Genomic DNA, 19,415 nt, shown 5'->3' on the forward strand with positions numbered 1-19,415 from the left:
GTGATTTAAATGGGACGACACGACACCAGTGATGCCACTTTTTAATTTCTACTCTTTTTTGCCAGACTGTACAATAATCAAGATCTTGAAATGATCCAAAATAAATGTCAAACACAGTCAAACAAAACTAAACGTCAGACCCATACGTCACTACGTCAGACAAGAGAACAAATCTACGAATAATTCTGGACAAATTCGATCGGGACACGTGTACAAGGCTGCAGTTTGCATGGAATTACATCAGGAATATTTATTTGTCAAACGACAATTCCTAAAACAGCGAGTCATTCCAGAATATATCGCGTAACCTCATTGTGTTGTGTTATCTAGCACCGGTGTAGATAAGCCCTATATTTTTTTCTTGCACGATAATATTAAAATAATTGGCTTTAAATAAATATACAAATTATACAATGACGGAATTTAGAGACTGGTATTATGGAATACCCTTCTTCACTCGTTACTGGTTATCTTTAACTGTTGGACTCAGTATATTAGCCAAATTTAATCTTCTCGACTTCAGGTATTTAATTTTGGATATTGGCGCCTTCATCAACAGATTCCATGTAAGTGCTTTTAATATACTTACCTATATTTTTTTATGTAAATATACTTTGAACATCTTTATATTTAAAAGCATTTGCAAAGCTACAAGATAGACACAAGCATGCCTAACTAAAATTCTGCCAAAATATGATTTCAGTTTAAACTCTTCAAACATTATTAGTTAGTATGTAAGACTATGATTATACCTATTTAATGGCCTCCTAGCGAAGCAGGGGGTCCCGGATTTGAATTTAATTTTCTGCTAATCATGAATATTTGTTCCTGAGTAATGGATGTTATCTATGTATATTAAAATATATTTATCTATAACATATGAATATTGTCTCCTAGGTTGATCTGTGTATTTAAAATTGTCCCAGATATTTATATTTATAGATAAATTTACTTACTAAGACTGGTTTAAAATTAAATCCATTTCAATCAAGGAACAAATCAGATTTATTAAATATTTTGATTTCTATTAGTTAGTTTAGGCTTCTTAAGATAGATCAGATAAAAGAAGATATTTTTTTTTTCAGTTATGGAGACCAGCAACAGCACTATTCTACTATCCCATCACCCCATCCACTGGGTTCCACTTCCTCGTGAACTGTTACTTCCTGTACAGTTATTCCGAGCGGCTGGAGACCGGGATCTTCGCTGGCAAGCCGGCTGACTACTTTACCATGCTGATCTTTAATTGGCTAGTCTGCATTGGTATTGGGGTTTTAGTTGGATTAAGTGTGAGTACGTTTTTACAATTACGATTATCTGTTTAAAAAGTGTTAACTGTTACCCTCTAGTGGCCGGCCAAACAAGAAATATTGGCAGTCAAACTTTAATCAATGGTATTAGAAAATAGAATCGAATATGTTTCGTTATGTAAAGAAAGCATTTCTGTTCCATTTAATAATGATTCAAATCTCATTGGAGGTAATTTGTATTAGGACCGTGGGATGCTAGAAGTTATAGAAAGAAACAAATTGCTTAAGGGGATCCCATGCCCCAATGACCTTCGATCTGAATGCCTTAGTAGCCGTATGCCGTAGCTTATCATATTAACAGCAACGGCTTTAAGCAATATAGTATCCCATATTTACTTCAAAGTTCATTGTCTTCGAGATATTTGGCATCAAAGTTGAACAATTTTAGGCATAACTTTTGTAATAAAACTATGAAAACGGATTATATCGCGTATATTGAATAGTTTTTCATAGTTTTATTTCATGAGTAACTATCGCGGTAACCGAAGACAATATTACATAACTTTTGTGTTAATTAGTTTAAAATTAAAACCTCTGACCAGTTTTTAGAGGCAACAAAGATGAACCCAAATATGTAAATTTCGTATTTTTAAGATCTTTCACAGCAAACGAGATATGAAAAGTGTTTTTTTTAGACAATGTTTAAAAAAATCATCATTTCTTTCAAAATCTGGTAGACAAAAATGGAGATAAAAGGTTGAAGAACCGATAGCGAGCGGCGATAGCCGTTTGCCTTATAAGTCTATCTGTAGTGCAAAAGTAGGATACGATTCAAAAGGTCTCAAAAATCGATGAAAACCGCAGGTAGCCTCTTAAAAAAATTGCTACATTACATCTAAAAAAGAGTGCACTATTAAAAAAAAAAAAAACGCTTGTCTCGCACGCGAAGCAGCTCGGTTTGTGGAGATCCGCGAGTGCGTTTACTTCGCCCGAGGCACATCTTACCAGACCGAGCTGCTTCGCGCGGCAATATCCTCGCGAGGCATATTTTTCTGTGTGGAACCGCCTTATAGGGCAGGCTTTGGGCGTTATTCTTTTTTAATATTTGAGGGTAAGTAATTAATATCGAGTTTCATTCCTCAGTACGTAATGGACCCGATGGTGATCTCAGTGCTGTACGTGTGGTGTCAGCTGAATAAGGACGTGATTGTGTCCTTCTGGTTTGGGACGCGGTTCCGCGCCATGTTCCTGCCGTGGGTCCTGCTCGCGTTCAACGTTATCGTCAATGGAGGGTAAGTTTTTCTACAAATACAGTTATATTAAATAAATTGTTACATATTTATTTATTTTATTTGAAAAAGGCTTTTATTAAATTTATGACGATATCGATTTAAACTAACACGATTTTCACTCATAATTTTAAACTAACACGGGACTTATCGCCAGTCTGCCTGTGACCAGTGACCACGAACGTAACGTCACGTTCGTAACGTCAGGCCATAAATAAACGCAAGTTTTTACGCGATTAAGTACCGTGTTAGTTTAAAATTACGACGATATCGTCAATTAAAAAAGTTTCCTAGAGCATAGTTGCTTTTAGTAATGTGATAGCTGGACTTTACAATTAGCCACCCCCTGACAGTGACAATTCGGCATGCATTGCTGGTCCAACAAATAAATATTGACGCTGGGTACTACAGTTACTTATCGACCAGGAAATGGACAGGAAATTATCAGTGTCAGATGCCAATAGGCTGGTCCACACAGTGGAGTCGTGCCTCGCCCGAGGCAATGCGGCTGAGGCACGTCTACACAGACCGCGACAATTTCCTCGCGAGGCGGCTCGTTCTGTGTGGACCAGCCTAATTGTTAGCGTGGACATAGCCCTAATGGTCTGTTTATAATGGATTCCGTTTAATTAAATAATGTTTTCAGTGGCGTTGAAGAGTTCCTGGGCATCCTGGTGGGCCACCTGGCCTTCTTCCTCATCTTCAAGTACCCGCAGGAGTTCGGCGGACCCGCCTTACTTACACCACCTGCTATTCTGTAAGTATATCCCTAAATAGTCTAATAAATCTTAAGGCGGGTCCACACAGAACGAGCCGCCTCGCGAGGAAATTGCCGCGCGAAGCAGCTCGGTCGGTGGACGCATTGCCTCGGGCAAAAAAAATCGGTCGTTTTTCCATTCCATCTTGTAATTTTTAGCTAAAAATACAATATCACTTTATTTTGTTTATAGCAAGAAGTATTTCCCTGACTTCCGTCGCCCGAACAACTTCGGTCCTGCAGCAGCAGCACATACCAGAGCCCCCGTCCCCGCAGGACACCAGTGGGGCCACGGGCAAACCCTAGGAGGCCTCTGAATACACTTGCTACTCTTTAGGTATCTTAGTATCTTAACATATTCACTGCCAACGTTTTCGTAGAGCGACGCTCGTAGCCGATCCCAGCGTTTTCCCGTAGAGGAACGCGACTACGAACAGAGAACCGAGCGGGTTCCCGGCACTCAATGTGTTAAACTGGGAGAAGAAACATCAATCCAAATAATTTCAGTGTGGCCTCAGCCCAAACGAGAGCCCCGCCATTGAAGGAGTCCAGTGGGGCCGCGGGCAAACTAGCAGGCCTCTGAATACATTATACAATAGTTACATAATCAAGCTTTTCAATCTTGTACACTTACTTAGGCCACTCAGCAACCTACTCACGTGGTTCGCTTACATTTTTTTAAATATACTAAATATGAAATATGTGATCAAGTTACAAGTCGATAACAACTGAAGTATGAACGCTAAGCACGAATTTAATCACCAGCCATACTCTGCGTAGTGACTATAGGTGATACTGAACAACTTTTATTTTATTACCAAATGCCAAAATCGCGAGCAAAAATTTGTCGGCTGATGTGATGCCGCTGATTTCTATGGGACAGCAAATTTTTTTTTCGTGTTTTCGGCATTATCGCCATACTAAAAGTATGACCAACAAAGTCACTACGCAGAGTATGGCTGATGGCTGGTTATTAAAGTTTCACCTGTATTAACGTTATTTTTTAGATAGTTTTGAGTGGTTGATGTTGTGTGTTTTGATTAAGATGGTCTCATGACTCTCATGTATCTTGTAAGTACTGCTAACAGAACTTCGATCTAATTAATATCAGATTTGTTGATGTCAGAAATATACTATAATATTAGTTATATCAAAAATATTTTTTGTACATAAGTATTATAATCTACTTTTATGTATGGACTTACACTAATTAAATTTTTAATAAATAATATGATTAAGCAGTCAGTATTTTTAAATTAATTGATCTCTAAACTTTGTGGTATAGTTTGCAGACGTCTTGATTAATACAAATAGGTAGTACAGTCGCCATCAGATATATCGGAGCGGCCGAGGTGCTCAAAAATATCTAAACACGCACCTAACGCCTTGACAATAGAGTCGTGTTCAGATATTTGTGAGCACCTCGGCCGCTCCGATATATCTGATGGCGACTGTGCATTATTGCCGAGACTCGGAAGTTGATGTAGAGTCTGTGCGGAAAGAGAAGTAGAATGTATAGGGCCCTCCACACTCGTGCGCGAAGCCGCGAACGCGAGTGTGGAGTCTAGAGCGGGCTTATAGGTTCTTATAGGCTCCATTCGCACGAAAGCTTAAAAAGCGGTGCGTGTTTGACGCACCCATAAGTAAGAGCGAGAAAGCGACATCTCTTTCTTTATATAGACCTAGCATTACATAGATGTGCAATACGCGTGCGCCCCTGAGGGACAGAACATACGCAATGCGAAAAAATTCAAAACACGTTTTAACATTCCTGACAACATACCAAAAACAACCTACGTTACGTCATTTGGTCGGGTTCATTGTTACCCACCATTAAAACGGTAGGCAACAAATTAGAAGTAGGCAGAAAAGAAAAGTGAGACTATGACAAGGACAAACAATTATAGCGCTTTCTCTGCTACTTCTACTGAAAGTTCCATAAGAGCATCTCGTTCGGGCAAATGGGAGAGGGTCATTTCCTCTCCATATTATTGTACCTCTATGTTCCGCACGCACGTGTATTGTAACACACTACCGTACCGCACCGCGACCTATGGGTGCGTCGCACCAAGGTCGCGGTGCGGTACGGTAGTGTGTTATACCTTCTATGTGAACAGGGTTCCGTAAATACAAAAACGGAACCCTTGTTAAGATTACGATACTGCCACATCACTCAAACTTTTTGGCATCTAGAAACTTCAAATCTGACACTTCTGACAGATAACCTCATCTCTTCATCTTTACTACCTGTGGTGTCGTGTCGTTTTGCAGTGCAGTGACTAAACAATAATAAAATAAGAAAGAATATTCAATTAATTGAGTATATAATTGGTCAAATGGTGACACGTATGCGATGACATCATTTTAACTCATTACCAATAGTGTTTGTACAAGTAAGCGGTGTAAACTTAAATATAAAAAGTGCATACGAACTCGATATCCTACATTTGTTTATTTTACCCAGAAAACTACATAAAAATTTATAAAAATGACTGAATTTAATGAGTTCTACTACGGAATACCATTCTTTACACGATATTGGTTGACTGCCACTGTAGTGATCAGTATTTTAGCTAAATTCGGTTTCTTCAATCCATTACATTTGATTTTATTATGGACGCCGTTCTATTCCGAGTTCCAAGTAAGTAGTAACTTTGCCGTCATATACTTACTGTTCTAGCCATTAGATCCTTACAATAAAGTTGTATCCAGTGTTTGCAATCATGCAATGGCTTGGTAACATTTTCATGAAATACTCCTTATTGTTTTCCATGCTTGGTAAAAATTTTAACCCCAAATTAACTATGTATAAGGTATAAAGTCTAATTGATATTAGAGAGACCCCACAATAGTATCTTTCGAGCGTTCGTGTCAACTGCGCAGTGACGCCATTCTCCATAGCGCTGACTAGACGCTGACGCTCGAAAGACACTAGTGTGGGGTGGCCCATAGGTAGTCTGTGCAGAAAGAGAAGTCGTAGAATGTATTGGATCCCTTACATTTCACGACTCTTCTCTTTCCGCACAGACTCTACCAATGTTTTTTTTTGTATTGACTCATTTGGTGCATGTTGTGGCACCAAGGCTGCATCACCTTTTAACTTTTTTTTTTGAGGTTAACAATAATTATCAAAGCTCAATGCAGATAGCGTCCTAGGGAAAAAGTTCTATGACAGAAGTTAACATTATATACATCTGCGGTGGCAGCATGGTTCCATTTTTATAGCCTGTAACTATGCCTGTCACTTTCCCACTTACATACTTGTTAGAATGTGACAGGCATGGTGACAGGTGATAAAAATGCGACCATGCTACAGCTGCTGTGCTCAATATAATTTTGAATGCAAACCAAGCAACTACACTATTTTGATTTTTAGGGTTCCGTACCCAAAGGGTAAAAACGGGACCCTGTCACTAAGACACCGCTGTCCGCTGTCTGTCTGTCACCAGGCTGTATCTCATGAACCGTGATAGCTAGACAGTTGAAATTTTCACAGATGATGTATTTCTGTTGCCGCTATAACAACAAATACTAAAAAGTACGAAATCCTCGGTGTGCGAGTCCAACGCACTTGACCCGTTTTTTTACTGTATCTATGGACTATAGCCAGCAACAGCTGAAAAGGGGTAAATTAATTACTGGTAATCTGAGGGATCAAATCTGAACAACAGGTCTATAACCTACACAATGTATTCCAGATATGGCGCCCTCTTACAGCTCTATTCTACTTCCCTCCGAGCTTCCCGTTCCTTGTGAACTGCTACTTCCTGTACAGCTACTCAGAGCGACTGGAGACGGGCATGTTCGCCGGCAAACCCGCCGACTACTTTACCATGCTAGTGTTCAACTGGCTGGTGTGTGTGGTTATTGGATTCTTGATTAATATGCCGGTGAGTATTTATATTATATTGTTATTCTAAACTTTTTTTGCACATGACAATAACAATGATTTGTGTTAAGAAATTTCCTCACTTAGCAAATGGCCAGCACAGACCTAGAATGACGCTTACGCTAAATGACTGAAGTGTGTAAAAGAGAAGGCAACATTAGTACGAAAGAGGCAGACTACAAATTAGAACACATGACCAATTTGATCGTTGTCCGCACGCGTCGCCATCGCCAACCAAACAGCGTTAGGGTTGCCAAAATTGTAAAACTAACCTAAAATTACTTAGAATCTAGTACTGGGGAAGGCATTTACGCAAATGACTTTAGTAGTAGCATAAGCATGGGCAATTACGCCACTGTCTTCCAAGCCGAGACATACGCTATAATCCCAAGGGAAGCATATTTATATACTCAGCGACAGTCAGGCTGCACTCAAAGCGCTTAAGGCGCCCAGAGTGGACTCTAGACTGGTATACAATGGCATCCAAGCTCTAAACAAGCTTGGAAGGCAAAACAAAATGCAACTGATATGGATCCCAGGGCACGATGGATTCATAGGCAATGAAAATGCAGATGAACTTGCCAGAGCCGGATCTGCAAACAACCTCCTAACCTAGGTCCGGAACCATTTGTGGGGCTCTCACAGGGAACCATCACAACAGCTATCAAAGACCTTTCTAAGACCAAACACCAGGAAGAATGGGACAGTCTGACGGGTCTAAAGCACTCAAAGCTCTTTATACAAGGGGTAGACTCTGGTTGGAGCAAAAAGCTTTGGAAACTTAGCAAACGGCAACTCCAAATAATAACGGGGGTGTTTACTGGCCATTACGGGGTCAAGGGAATCCTGGCCAAGATGGGGCACGCTGACAACACTGATTGTCGTATGTGTGGCGAAGAGGAAGAGACAATAGAACACATGTGTGAATGTCACGCCCTCGCCAGACAAAGAATGAAGGACTTTGGAACAGGCTATCTGGAACCAAAGGAATTCAAAACGCTGCCCATAAGGTCCATCATCCGGCATATGGAGATGGTGGGGAAAGCTCTTGAGTAGCGGACGGATCTTTCCTAGGGGGTAACTACACAAAAGATCCCTATGGGTTGAAGTGTATCCGCAAAGGCCCCCGAAACTATAAGATAAGATAACATAAAATTTGTTTTCCAGCTATTAATGATCCCGATGGTGATCTCAGTGCTGTACGTGTGGTGCCAGCTGAACAAGGACGTAATAGTCACCTTCTGGTTCGGGACGCGGTTCCGCGCCATGTACCTGCCGTGGGTGCTGTTCGCGTTCAACCTTATTGTCAGTGGAGGGTAAGTCAAGTCATTACGTTGGTCGCTTAACCTCCGTCAACAGACGCGCGCGGCTGCAGCCCCATATCAACCTTCGTGCATAGAAACACAAGCATAGCCACCCCACAAGGTTCACGATAACGCGCTGTGCGCCAATCGAAAATTAAATAATGTATGGAAACTATGAAAATAGTCACGTGACTTTTCGTAGTTCATCCCGATACATTTTTTGTATTCGTGCGATTGTCATCTAGGCTAGGCCCATGATGTAACGCGAAGTTTCCCTAATTTAAGTCCCCGGCAAGCTCGGCCGAATTGCACCTTCCCATACAAACGTAATTCCGCTCTCATTTTAAAACTGCGTGTTGGATTGTAATGAAACTTCGCACATACAATGACATGAGGTATATCTAGGTCTGTAATTAGTTTATATAGCTCCAGTTTATAAAACAAACGAAATAGAGCAAAAACAAGGTTTGTATGAAAAACTTAAGTTCGCTGTATTTTTTTAAGTATGGTATCTGAAGCTACATAAACTAATTACAGACATAGATATACCTTATCCTATTGTAAGTACAAAGTTTCAGAGCAATCTAGCTAGTCGTTTTAAAATGAAAGCGGAACTACGTTTGTATGGAGAACCGAGCTTGCCGGGGACCCTTAATACATCAATAAGACCAAAGAGGATATAATAAGATAGAGTGGTACTGTCATAGTAAATTTTGTAACCACAGTAAATTCACTGCCATCTATCGACACACTTTAAAACTAAAAATGAAGATTAATAAAAATACGATAAAATGTATTTAAACATGGATAAATGATTTTTTTTATTTGCATTAATTATTTTTATGATTTTGACCCATGTTCTTTCACTGATATGCGTTAAAATTGTTAAATTGCTGCTTAGATTTTTAGGGTTACGTACCCAAATGGTAAAAACGGGACCCTATTACTAAGACTCCGCTGTCTGTCTGTCCGTCTGTCACCGCTGTATCTCCTGAACCGTGATAGCTAGACAGTTGAAATTTTCACAGATGATGTATTTCTGTTGCCGCTATAACAACAAATACTAAAAACAGAATAATATAAATATTTAAGTGGGGCTACAACAAACGTGATTTTTTGACGTTTTTTGCTTAATGGCACGGAACCCTTCAGTAGCAGTACTGATAATTCCGCTACTTGACGCTAGATGTCGACTACGAAAATAATTAGTATTTTTGGTAACAAAATGTATGGATGTCAACTTTATTCTCTTTGGTAATATGTGAGTTACCAGTAGTAATTTTCCTATTTTTTTTTTGCAGTGGAATCGCCGAATTCATCGGTATCCTGGTGGGCCACCTGGCCTTCTTCCTACTCTTTAAGTATCCTCAGGAGTTCGGCGGACCCACGCTGCTCTCACCACCAGCTATTGTGTAAGTATTATCGTCGACGAAGGAACGACTATTTTCCTTTTCCTCTGAGCTCGTGCACAGATTGTGAGTGTGAGACCTACTCGGCGGCGGCGTCTCCTACGATGCATTATATCAAGTTTTTACACGTATACATTATAATAATATTAACAAGGTTATTGACAACTTGCAGACGGAAATGGTTCCCCAACTCGCGGACGACGGTGACCGGATTCGGGCGCCCCGAGCAGGCGCGCGCGCGCAGCCCCGCGCGGGGCCAGCGCAACTGGGGCACGGGGTACACGCTCGGGGGAAACTGACTACGATTGGCCGTTTACCCTTGTTGATCTAACGCTATTGGTCTAAAACTATGAAAACGGATTATATCGCGTATATTGAATTTATAATACATCCCCCACGTTTCGAACTCTTTACAGCGTTCGTGGTCAACGGGTGACTGAGGAAAAATTACAAAATGCAAAAATACCCACATACTAAAATAATGAACAATCATAGACTACAAACTTTAAGGCTGGTTGTACATGCAAAATCGGTTCATAAGGCTAGTTATACACTATAATTATTTTTCAAGTAAAGATATATATATATACGCGATAAAAAAAAAAAAAACTATGCCGGCTCCAACCCTACACCACGGACCCGAGAAGATTTAATTCCCTCCTAAATTGTAGGAGGGTATCCCAATATGGGACCGGCAACAAACTTTTTGCTCTTTGTTGCCGGTCCCATATTGGGATCCTACAATTTAGGAGGGAATTAAATCTTCTCGGGTCCGTGGTGTAGGGTTGGAGCCGGCATAGTTTTTTTTTTTTTTATCGCGTATATATATATATCTTTACTTGAAAAATAATTATAGTGTATAACTAGCCTTATGAACCGATTTTGCATGTACAACCAGCCTTAAAGTTTGTAGTCTATGATTGTTCATTATTTTAGTATGTGGGTATTTTTGCATTTTGTAATTTTTCCTCAGTCACCCGTTGACCACGAACGCTGTAAAGAGTTCGAAACGTCGGGGATGTATTATAAATTCAATATACGCGATATAATCCGTTTTCATAGTTTTATTTCATGAGTAACTATCGCGGTAACCGAAGACAATGCTATTGGTCTAATTAAATCGACCGGATGTGGGCAAGGAATACTATGACGCGTAAACTGGAGAAATATAAGGGATGTAGAGGGCGTTGTACAAGGTTTTTTGACGCGATTTTTTCTTTCTATTGGGGCAGGTCGTCCAACCCTCCATACAAAGGCCAAAAATATTTCGCGTCAAAAAAAAATTCTACTTTTTCTTAATCAGAATACTATACCGAATATGCCGAATAATTTGTTACACCTTGTATAATTCAGGTGTTCACCGCCATCTACAGCTGTTAATTTGCGACTATATGTAACGTTTTCAACTAAAAGGTACCACATAGTCGGTTGTCGATAAGGTTGACTTCAAATTGAAGCTTTATCGAAATAACGCCTTATTGACAACCGACAATAAGTACCATTTTGGTTGAAAATGACACATATTATTTTATTTTATTTTATTTTGGTACATGGAAAACCAACAGCGCTATACATATCTAAAAACTATAATAAAAATATAAAGCCAATTATAGGTTTTCACTTATAGAAACAAAATAAAATATAACAAGGTTATTGCCCAACTTAATTACACATGTACAAGTTCTTACAGCACAAGAACAGAGGGTCGATATGAATATCAATTATTACAAAAAATAAGTAGAAAAGAAGGTAAAAAAGAAACCTGTGAGGTAGTACATTTAGCCACAGTACATTAGCCCTGACCTGCGCCAGAATCATTGTCACCCATAAAGTATCTAATTAATTTATTTTTTATTAATGATATGCTATTACTAAATATGTCGATAGTACAATTTATAAAAACTTTATTTAAGCTCATGCTTGCCCTGCATAAGAAACTGTTTTTTCTATACCTAGTAACAGCTTGGCTATTACTGATGGGACGAAAATGCCTAAACGTCCTTGACGGAACATTAAAAGAAATCTTATTAAGCAAATTTGGACCATCTACATTACCTTTAATAATATTTACTAAGTACACTATGTCTGCAATTTCCCGGCGCTTAACAAGTGGGATGTTTCTTACACAGCTTGAGGTAGTTGATAGAACTATAGTTGACTCGCATTTTGTAACACAGAAATTTGATGAATTTTGACTGTAATCTCTCAATCCTATCAACATAAATTTGATACTGAGGATTCCATATCTGCGATGCGTATTCAAGTTTGCTTCTCACGTAAGCACAATACAAGATTTTAAGGGTTTTGGGACGGGTAAAACAAACTGAATTACGCATTATAAAACCAAGTGACCTGGAAGCGTTACGTACTATGCTGTCAATGTGCTCACTAAAAATAAGTTTGGAGTCATGAATAATACCTAAATCTCTCATGCTTGTTACTCGCTGAAGAATGCTACCTTTTAGTGAATATGGGGTACAAATGTTATTTAATTTACGAGAGAAGGTTACTGTATAGCATTTGGAGGGGTTTAAATCTAATTTGTTTATACTACAATAGGTATCCAGCCTTCTCAGATCAGATTGAAGTGCACATACATCAGCCGGTGATGTAATTTTAGCAAAAATTTTCATGTCGTCAGCAAAGCTGAGCAACTTAGAGAATTGGAAGCAGGTACTTATGTCGTTCACAAAGATGTTAAATAGAAGTGGGCCCAATAAAGATCCTTGGGGGACTCCACTTGGTATAGATACCCAGCTCGACATGTAATTATTGATCACCACCGACTGACACCGATTTTTAATGTACGACTTAAACCATCTCAGAAGATCCCCTCTTTTGCAATACTTATACGACTCCTAGTTAGTATTGCTTTGTGTTTAGATGTGTAACTGTATACAATTTTATTAATGCTTCGTTTTAATGCAACAACAAATGCTGTGAAGAGTTAACTTGTTATTAAGTCTTAAATGAATTAATTACATATGTAATTTCACTGACCTTGCTTTGTATCTAATATTTTTTTAACCTTTTCGACGCCGTGTCAAACACAAAAGCTTTCATCCAGACACCACGTCACCGAAGTGTCAAAACTGAAATTGAACTTTATGCATATGCATGTAGGTCTATGTTGCTCTGTGGTCTATGACCGATTAATCGGTCTTTGGCGTTGTACCTACGGTGCGTATATATCGGTCATTGGCGTCCAAAAGGTTAAATAGGGGGTATTACCTACTAGAGTTAGACCAAGAAAAGTCTGCAACGATTTTGTTAGCACACGCAGTGCAAGTGTTATTTTAAACGTGAAACTTTTATGAAATCACGAGTCCGGTGAGATACTTTGTCAAAAGTTAGAACTATATATATTTTTGAGAACTTTGTAAGTGCACAGTTTAGTTACATACTCACTTACTTTACGGGCGTCTATAATCACACAAGATTTTGCTGTGTTGTAACGGAACTGGCGACCCGCCCCGGCTTTGCACGGGTTAACAAATTACACACTTAAACCTTCCTCAAGAATCACTATTGATAGGTGACAGCGGCATGAAAGTTCAGTAGTTTTTGAGTTTATCGCGAACATACATACAGACAGACAGACAGACGCGGTGGGAGACTTTGTTTTATAAGGTGAATTGATGCTGTATTATTTATATTGGGACATTTCCTTCCTCATCACATTGTCTTGTGTCAAACAAATCTAAATCTGATTCTAATTTAAATTTGTGTAAAATTACATACAATATCATGTCATGTACAGTCAAGTGTAAAAATATGGGTGGATACAACCAATGAGGATATAATATTATAGACCGGTACTGTCATAGTAAATTTTGTAACCACAGTCAAAGAGGATATAATAAGATAGAGCGGTACTGTCATAGTAAATTTTGTAACCACAGTAAACACACTTTCAAACTAAAAATTAAGATTTATAAAAATACGATAAAATGTAATGTAAATATGGATAAATGATTTTTTTTATTTGCATTAATTATTTTTATTATTTTGACCCATGTTCTTTCACTGATATGCATTAAAATTGTTAAATAAGAAACGAAACCGTCAACGCCCTCTATACGAGAGTAGGCCAAAGGTAGTAGCGCCGTCTGATCGAGAATCAAGTTTTCGTGATTTTCGAGGCACGTTTTTTCCTTAAGACTGTATATCCATCTATTACGGAGTTATATCTATCTTTGATACAACTTACTCAAAAATATGTCCCACAGTTCTTAATTTGCTGACATAAGAGCTATATGGGACATATTTTTGAGTATGATGAGTGCACCCATATTTTTACATTTGACTGTACCTACATCAAGTACAATTGTATATAACAGTGATATAACATAATTATGTAACATTTATTTATACAGAGTCATAACTTTAATAAATAATTTAAACACAATGTATGATTTGATTGCTATGAATTCCTTATGTACTATACAACCCTTGTGACTTAAAATTTGCATTTAGTGCTAAAAAGTATGCCTGAGTATAAAAATTTATGACCAAAATTTGCTTCTTGGGGTGATAAAATAAAAAGCCTTGTTACAATAACAAATGTATTTACTAATTAACTATGTACCATAGGGTACACAATATTTAATGGTGTGGTTTCTCTTCGTGCTTGCCGTACTGCTTCTCCCACATGGCGATGAACTCCTTCTTCCGCTGCTCGCGCCGCTTGAAGTACTCGGGATACTGTGCCTTCTCGAGCGGGTGCCAGTAGTCCAGGACCCAGTCTGGGGGCTCCACTTCACGCTCGTAGGCCACGCCGCCAGGACTCTCGGCAACTAGAAGAAAAAAAATAAGGTCCACAAGCATTGCAACTTACCAACATAGTAACAAAAAAAAAACCGGCCAAGTGCGAGTCGGACGAGGGTTCCGTACCATTACGCAAAGAAACGGCAAAAAAATCACGCTTGTTGTATGGGAGCCCCACTAAAACTTTTATTTTATTCTGTTTTTAGTATTTGTTGTTATAGCGGCAACAGAAATACATCATCTGTGAAAATTTCAACTCTAGCTATCACGGTTTACCCTTTGGATATGGAACCCTAAAAATGAATAAAAGCTTTGTCATATAAAATCAGTGGCCTGCTTCAGTACTTAACAAAATAGATTCTTTACATTTAGAATGCACAAATGACTTGTAGTGGTCTAATTGGCACCCCAAAGAAAACTACAGTGAAATGTGAAGTACAAAAAGTATTGCCATAACCGAACTGGTTATGGCATATTTTATTATTATTATTATTTAATAAGCAGGCAGGCAGTTATGACAACTGATATGGCCTGTATCCAGTAATCATAAGATATATAGTTATCATGAACGAGTATTAGATGTAGTGTTATGCTTGTCTAATTTATTTTTAAACTGGTTCACATTTTGTGCTGAAACCACGTCTTCTGGAAGTTTGTTCCAAGCCCTTACTACTCGGTTGCTCAGAAAGTGTTTGTAAGGGTTACTGTGAGACCTATGCGTTTCTAGCTTTAAGTGATGACCTCTCAGACGGTTGTTGTTGTTGCGCTTGAACATCTCTTGAAAATCCTTGAGGTCATAGTGCCCAGACAGTATTTTGTAACTCTCTATTAGGTCTCCGCGTTCTCTGCGGTGCTTTAGGGTAGTGAGTTTCAGTTCCTTTAGTCTCTCCTCATATGGCTTGTTTTTAAGTTGCCTTGGCAGTTTCGTGAAACTCCGTTGGACTTTCTCCAGCATCTCAATGTCCTTGGCAAAGTAAGGACTCCAGACTTGAAACGCATACTCCAGTATGGGTCTGACGTATGTATTGTATATTTTTAGCATCATATCCGGTGTTATGTGTCAGGTTTGACACATCTAAGATTTGCGGATGATCTGGCCCTGTTTGCAAGAAGTAGTAAAGACTTAGAATATATGATGAACACATTGAACATAGAGAGCAAAAAAGTTGGACTTGAAATGAATTATAGCAAAACTAAAGTTATGTCAAATAGCAACAAAAATCAGATAACTATAAAAAATGAAAATATAGAGTATGTCGACCAATACATATACCTGGGAAAACAAGTAAGCTTCAACCCAAATGCAAACGAACAGGAAATTGAGAGAAGAACTAAAAACACCTGGAATAAGTACTGGAGTCTAAAAGAAACCCTAAAAAGCGACCTACCTATCAAGCTTAAGAAGAAGGTAATGGATATGTGCATACTCCCAACAATGATCTATGCATGCCAAACATGGAAATTCACTTCAAAGGCCAAAAGGACGATAGTTTCATGCCAAAGGGGCATGGAACGGAGTATACTTAAAATAAGAAAAATTTACAAGATCAGACATTCCATAATCCGAGAAAAAACTAAGCTTATAGACGCACTAAGCCAGGCCCAGAAACAAAAATGGAGATGGGCTGGCCATGTTGCCAGACTCCAAGACGAGAGGTGGACTTTTCACACAACGGCCTGGAAAGGTCCAGACGGAAAGAGGAAGAGAAGACGGCCATTGGCACGATGGTCGGACGACATAATTAAAACAGTGGGGGCCAACTGGATATGGGAGGCCCAAGACCGAAGAAAGTGGCAGATTCTGGAAGAGGCCTATACCTCTTAGGAGGGTTCTGGAGTGATCATTAGATATTAGACATTTAGAAAAATTTAGATTAAGTTTCAACCCAGAAATAAAAGGCTTTTTTTTTTTTTTTTTATTTATTATCCGGTGTTAAGGTCTTGAAAGCTTTCCTAGTGAGGTAAATCATGCTTCTGGCTTTCTTAACCATTGTAGATATGTGCTCTTCCCACTTTAGATCTTCCGAGATCTTAACACCTAGGTCGGTTTGTGTTTTTACAGCCGTTAGTGGAGCGCCTTCCAAGTTGTAAGTCAGGCGGGGGTTCCGATTTCCTATGTGAAGTATTGTACATTTGGCAGTATTCAGATTTATTAACCATTCTTTTGACCAGCTTGCTATTGCATCTAGATCATCTTGTAGATGGCTGTAATCTACGAGGGGGTTAGCAAATAACTTGGTATCATCCGCAAAAGTACTAATACTGCATTTCAGGCGGCATGGAAGGTCAACCGTGTACAGTATGTAGTGCACCGGGCCTAAAACTAAACCCTGTGGTACTCCACTCTGTATCCCTCTTTGCTGTGACTTGGTCTCACCAACTCTAACTTTAAAGGTTCTATGTTGTAGGAAGGCCCTTATCCATATTAATAGTTTCCCATGGATTCCCAAGTGTTCCAGTTTATGAAGTAGCCTCTCTGTGGGAACTTTGTCGAAAGCCTTTTGATAGTCCAGATAAATAACATCTGTAGGGTATTTTAGCATGATATGATTTTCAGCATCACTACAGAACTACTCACTTGCTATTGTATTGATGAAAATTGGCTGCTGACCATTGAAAGCTAAATTTCCTCACGATGTGGCTCTGCTGTTTGGACTTACTTCCATCCCAGTAGTTAACACCAAAGGGAATAGGTAGGTTTTCTTAGTTGTACCCAGCCAGTGGAGTTTTTTTTGTTACCAGTAGTAATGTCTGAGAATAAACCAAGGAACAGCTGATATCCATGGTAACCTTTAATATTACTTACACTTCTTAGGAATGGGATGCTGTTGCAGAAAGAGCTCCTCTTCACCCTCCTTCAGGAGCTGAGCCGCCTTCCGCATGTCCTGGATCTTGGCATTCTTGTCAAAGCGGTCACGCAGCAGCACGGCCTGGTAACGGTATACATCACTGCAAAAGAATAGTAGGAAAAGGGCTTGATTTTAGTACATTCTTTTGGTAAGCTAAAATATATTATATCGGTCAACACTAAAGATACCAGTAACTAAAAAAGATTTCGTTTTGATCTTCTATCTGTATTTACCTGCATTACATTTATCATAATAAGGTTGGTGTCTTATTAACGATATGTTATTTAGTATAGAATAATAAGTAATTGTTATACCTATATAATAGATTAAGTGGTTTAAATAACAATTTCAAAGCATTTAACATACTTGGGAAACGAAACCTAGAAAAAAAAATCGAATAACACTGCTAAATCTACGAATAAAGGTAAAACTAAAATAAATATAAGATCTACAAAATAATAAAAGAAACACCTCTTATCGTTCAAGAGCTCAAAAAAAGGCAAAATTATAATCTTGCAAAGTTGATTTTCAGTTATCTTGGAAAATATACCTGTAAATGTATGAAAAAAATAGGTTATAGTGTTGACAACAAATTACGTAACCCTGTGGGAGTAAGGTTGCAAAAGTATTTTTAATCTTTGTCATAACTTACCGTCTATCGTAAAACGCTTCAACATTACGCAGAGCCCTTTTGTAAAGGCTGCAAACTCTTTGAGAGTGAGTCCTAATCCCAAGAGGCAGTGCGCCTGCCATCTTTGTTTTTGCAGTTTTGCACTGTATACTGTATGTATTCTGACGTTTATCTGACATTGACATTTCAGTGAGTCTCAGATATCGTTCAGAAATCAGATTTCTTTCTTGCACACGGCGCATATAGGTAGATCAAGTAAACACGTGGGCTAGTTACGCAAGACTTACTTGTAGGAGCCCACACATTTATGTTCTGGCAAGCCAGCTTCGCCAGGAGAAAAAGGCGGCAAATTTGAACGATGTATGCGCGAAGGATTGTAAAGGACCCTCCACACTCATGCGCGAATCACGGCGCGAAACCGCGAACGCGAGTGTGGAGTCTAGTTCGCTAATCAGCGAAATCGACTCCACACTAACGTTCGCGGCTTCGCGCCGCGAATTCTGGAGCGTGCTTAACCTAAAGCGCGCTCCAGACTATGCGGCGAGTGCTGTATACTGTATATAAAAAATAAATAAATAAAAAATATCTTCATAATGGTCCATACATGTTAGTACTTAATATTATCTTAAGCGACTAAACATAAATTATTATATTTATTATCTCTTTATTTATCATTCTTCTTAAGTTAGGATTTTTATAATATGTATATAAAAGTAATAATTATTATTTGTCTGTCTTTCCATATCACGGGACCATGGGGTCCCGGACGTTTGGGAGGCATGCGTGGGGCCGAAGCCAACAGCGCGGCCTCTGCTTTTAAGACAATTTATTCTAAAAGCAAGGGATACACGTGGCGGATATCATCCCCGAACGCACAATGTGATACATCCGGAGATGGTCCCCGCCGGGTCCATATTGGGTTGCATACAAATGAAAGTCATATCTTTGATACGCAAAAAACGCTTTTTTGATCTACCCTCATTTGAAAGTGCACTTGTGTTTTAATAACGATCTCTTATAATATTGGATTAAAATACAAAAAGTGTTGTTATTTTGCAATAAATTACGATTATTGTTTAGTGTAATACAAAAACAAAGTGGAAGTGTTATCTTGCAAATACTTTCGTCCTAAAATAACCAATTTACAATTTTTAAAATATCTAACCTCAAAGTGTATTGTTTCTGTGTCCAACATGCCGATTTGTCTTAAATGCGATAAGGAAATACCAAGTGGATGAAAAAAACCCGAAAATTAAATGTCATGGTTGTG

The 19,415-nt window shown here is 38.8% G+C and overlaps 3 protein-coding genes across 3 annotated transcripts; 2 read left to right on the forward strand and 1 right to left on the reverse strand.

The window, feature by feature from the left end:
* The first annotated feature begins 144 nt into the window (after positions 1-144).
* On the forward strand, positions 145-4,519 carry LOC134751302 (derlin-1-like). Its single transcript, XM_063686688.1, has 5 exons — positions 145-566; positions 1,086-1,289; positions 2,394-2,542; positions 3,186-3,296; positions 3,490-4,519. The coding sequence occupies exons 1-5, from the start codon at positions 414-416 to the stop codon at positions 3,611-3,613; spliced, it is 741 nt and encodes a 246-aa protein (XP_063542758.1). The 5' UTR covers positions 145-413; the 3' UTR covers positions 3,614-4,519.
* Positions 4,520-5,546: 1,027 nt separating this feature from the next.
* Positions 5,547-10,229, forward strand: LOC134751303 (derlin-1-like). The gene is made up of 5 exons (XM_063686689.1): positions 5,547-5,937; positions 6,995-7,186; positions 8,353-8,501; positions 9,791-9,901; positions 10,071-10,229. The coding sequence occupies exons 1-5, from the start codon at positions 5,785-5,787 to the stop codon at positions 10,195-10,197; spliced, it is 732 nt and encodes a 243-aa protein (XP_063542759.1). The 5' UTR covers positions 5,547-5,784; the 3' UTR covers positions 10,198-10,229.
* Positions 10,230-14,446: 4,217 nt separating this feature from the next.
* Positions 14,447-18,309, reverse strand: LOC134751189 (NADH dehydrogenase [ubiquinone] 1 beta subcomplex subunit 9). The gene is made up of 3 exons (XM_063686563.1): positions 18,167-18,309; positions 17,472-17,614; positions 14,447-14,694 (listed from the first exon to the last, which is right to left on the reverse strand). Exons 1-3 carry the CDS (start codon positions 18,265-18,267, stop codon positions 14,504-14,506), a joined length of 435 nt encoding a protein of 144 aa, XP_063542633.1. The 5' UTR covers positions 18,268-18,309; the 3' UTR covers positions 14,447-14,503.
* Positions 18,310-19,415: the final 1,106 nt, after the last annotated feature.

The sequence above is a fragment of the Cydia strobilella genome, chromosome 21 (genome assembly GCF_947568885.1).
Source record: "Cydia strobilella chromosome 21, ilCydStro3.1, whole genome shotgun sequence".
In the NCBI taxonomy this organism is placed as follows: Eukaryota; Metazoa; Arthropoda; class Insecta; order Lepidoptera; family Tortricidae; genus Cydia; species Cydia strobilella.

Coding starts and splice junctions, on each gene's coding strand:
- LOC134751302 (XM_063686688.1), top strand. CDS start 414: ATGACGGAATTTAGAGACTGGTATTATGGAATACCCTTCTTCACTCGT. Junction 1,290..2,393: donor GGGTTTTAGTTGGATTAAGT/GTGAGTACGTTT, acceptor TTCATTCCTCAG/TACGTAATGGACCCGATGGT. Junction 2,543..3,185: donor AACGTTATCGTCAATGGAGG/GTAAGTTTTTCT, acceptor TAATGTTTTCAG/TGGCGTTGAAGAGTTCCTGG.
- LOC134751303 (XM_063686689.1), top strand. CDS start 5,785: ATGACTGAATTTAATGAGTTCTACTACGGAATACCATTCTTTACACGA. Junction 8,502..9,790: donor AACCTTATTGTCAGTGGAGG/GTAAGTCAAGTC, acceptor TTTTTTTTGCAG/TGGAATCGCCGAATTCATCG. Junction 9,902..10,070: donor CTCTCACCACCAGCTATTGT/GTAAGTATTATC, acceptor GACAACTTGCAG/ACGGAAATGGTTCCCCAACT.
- LOC134751189 (XM_063686563.1), bottom strand. CDS start 18,267: ATGGCAGGCGCACTGCCTCTTGGGATTAGGACTCACTCTCAAAGAGTT. Junction 17,615..18,166: donor GAAGCGTTTTACGATAGACG/GTAAGTTATGAC, acceptor ATTCTTTTGCAG/TGATGTATACCGTTACCAGG. Junction 14,695..17,471: donor GCATCCCATTCCTAAGAAGT/GTAAGTAATATT, acceptor TTTTTCTTCTAG/TTGCCGAGAGTCCTGGCGGC.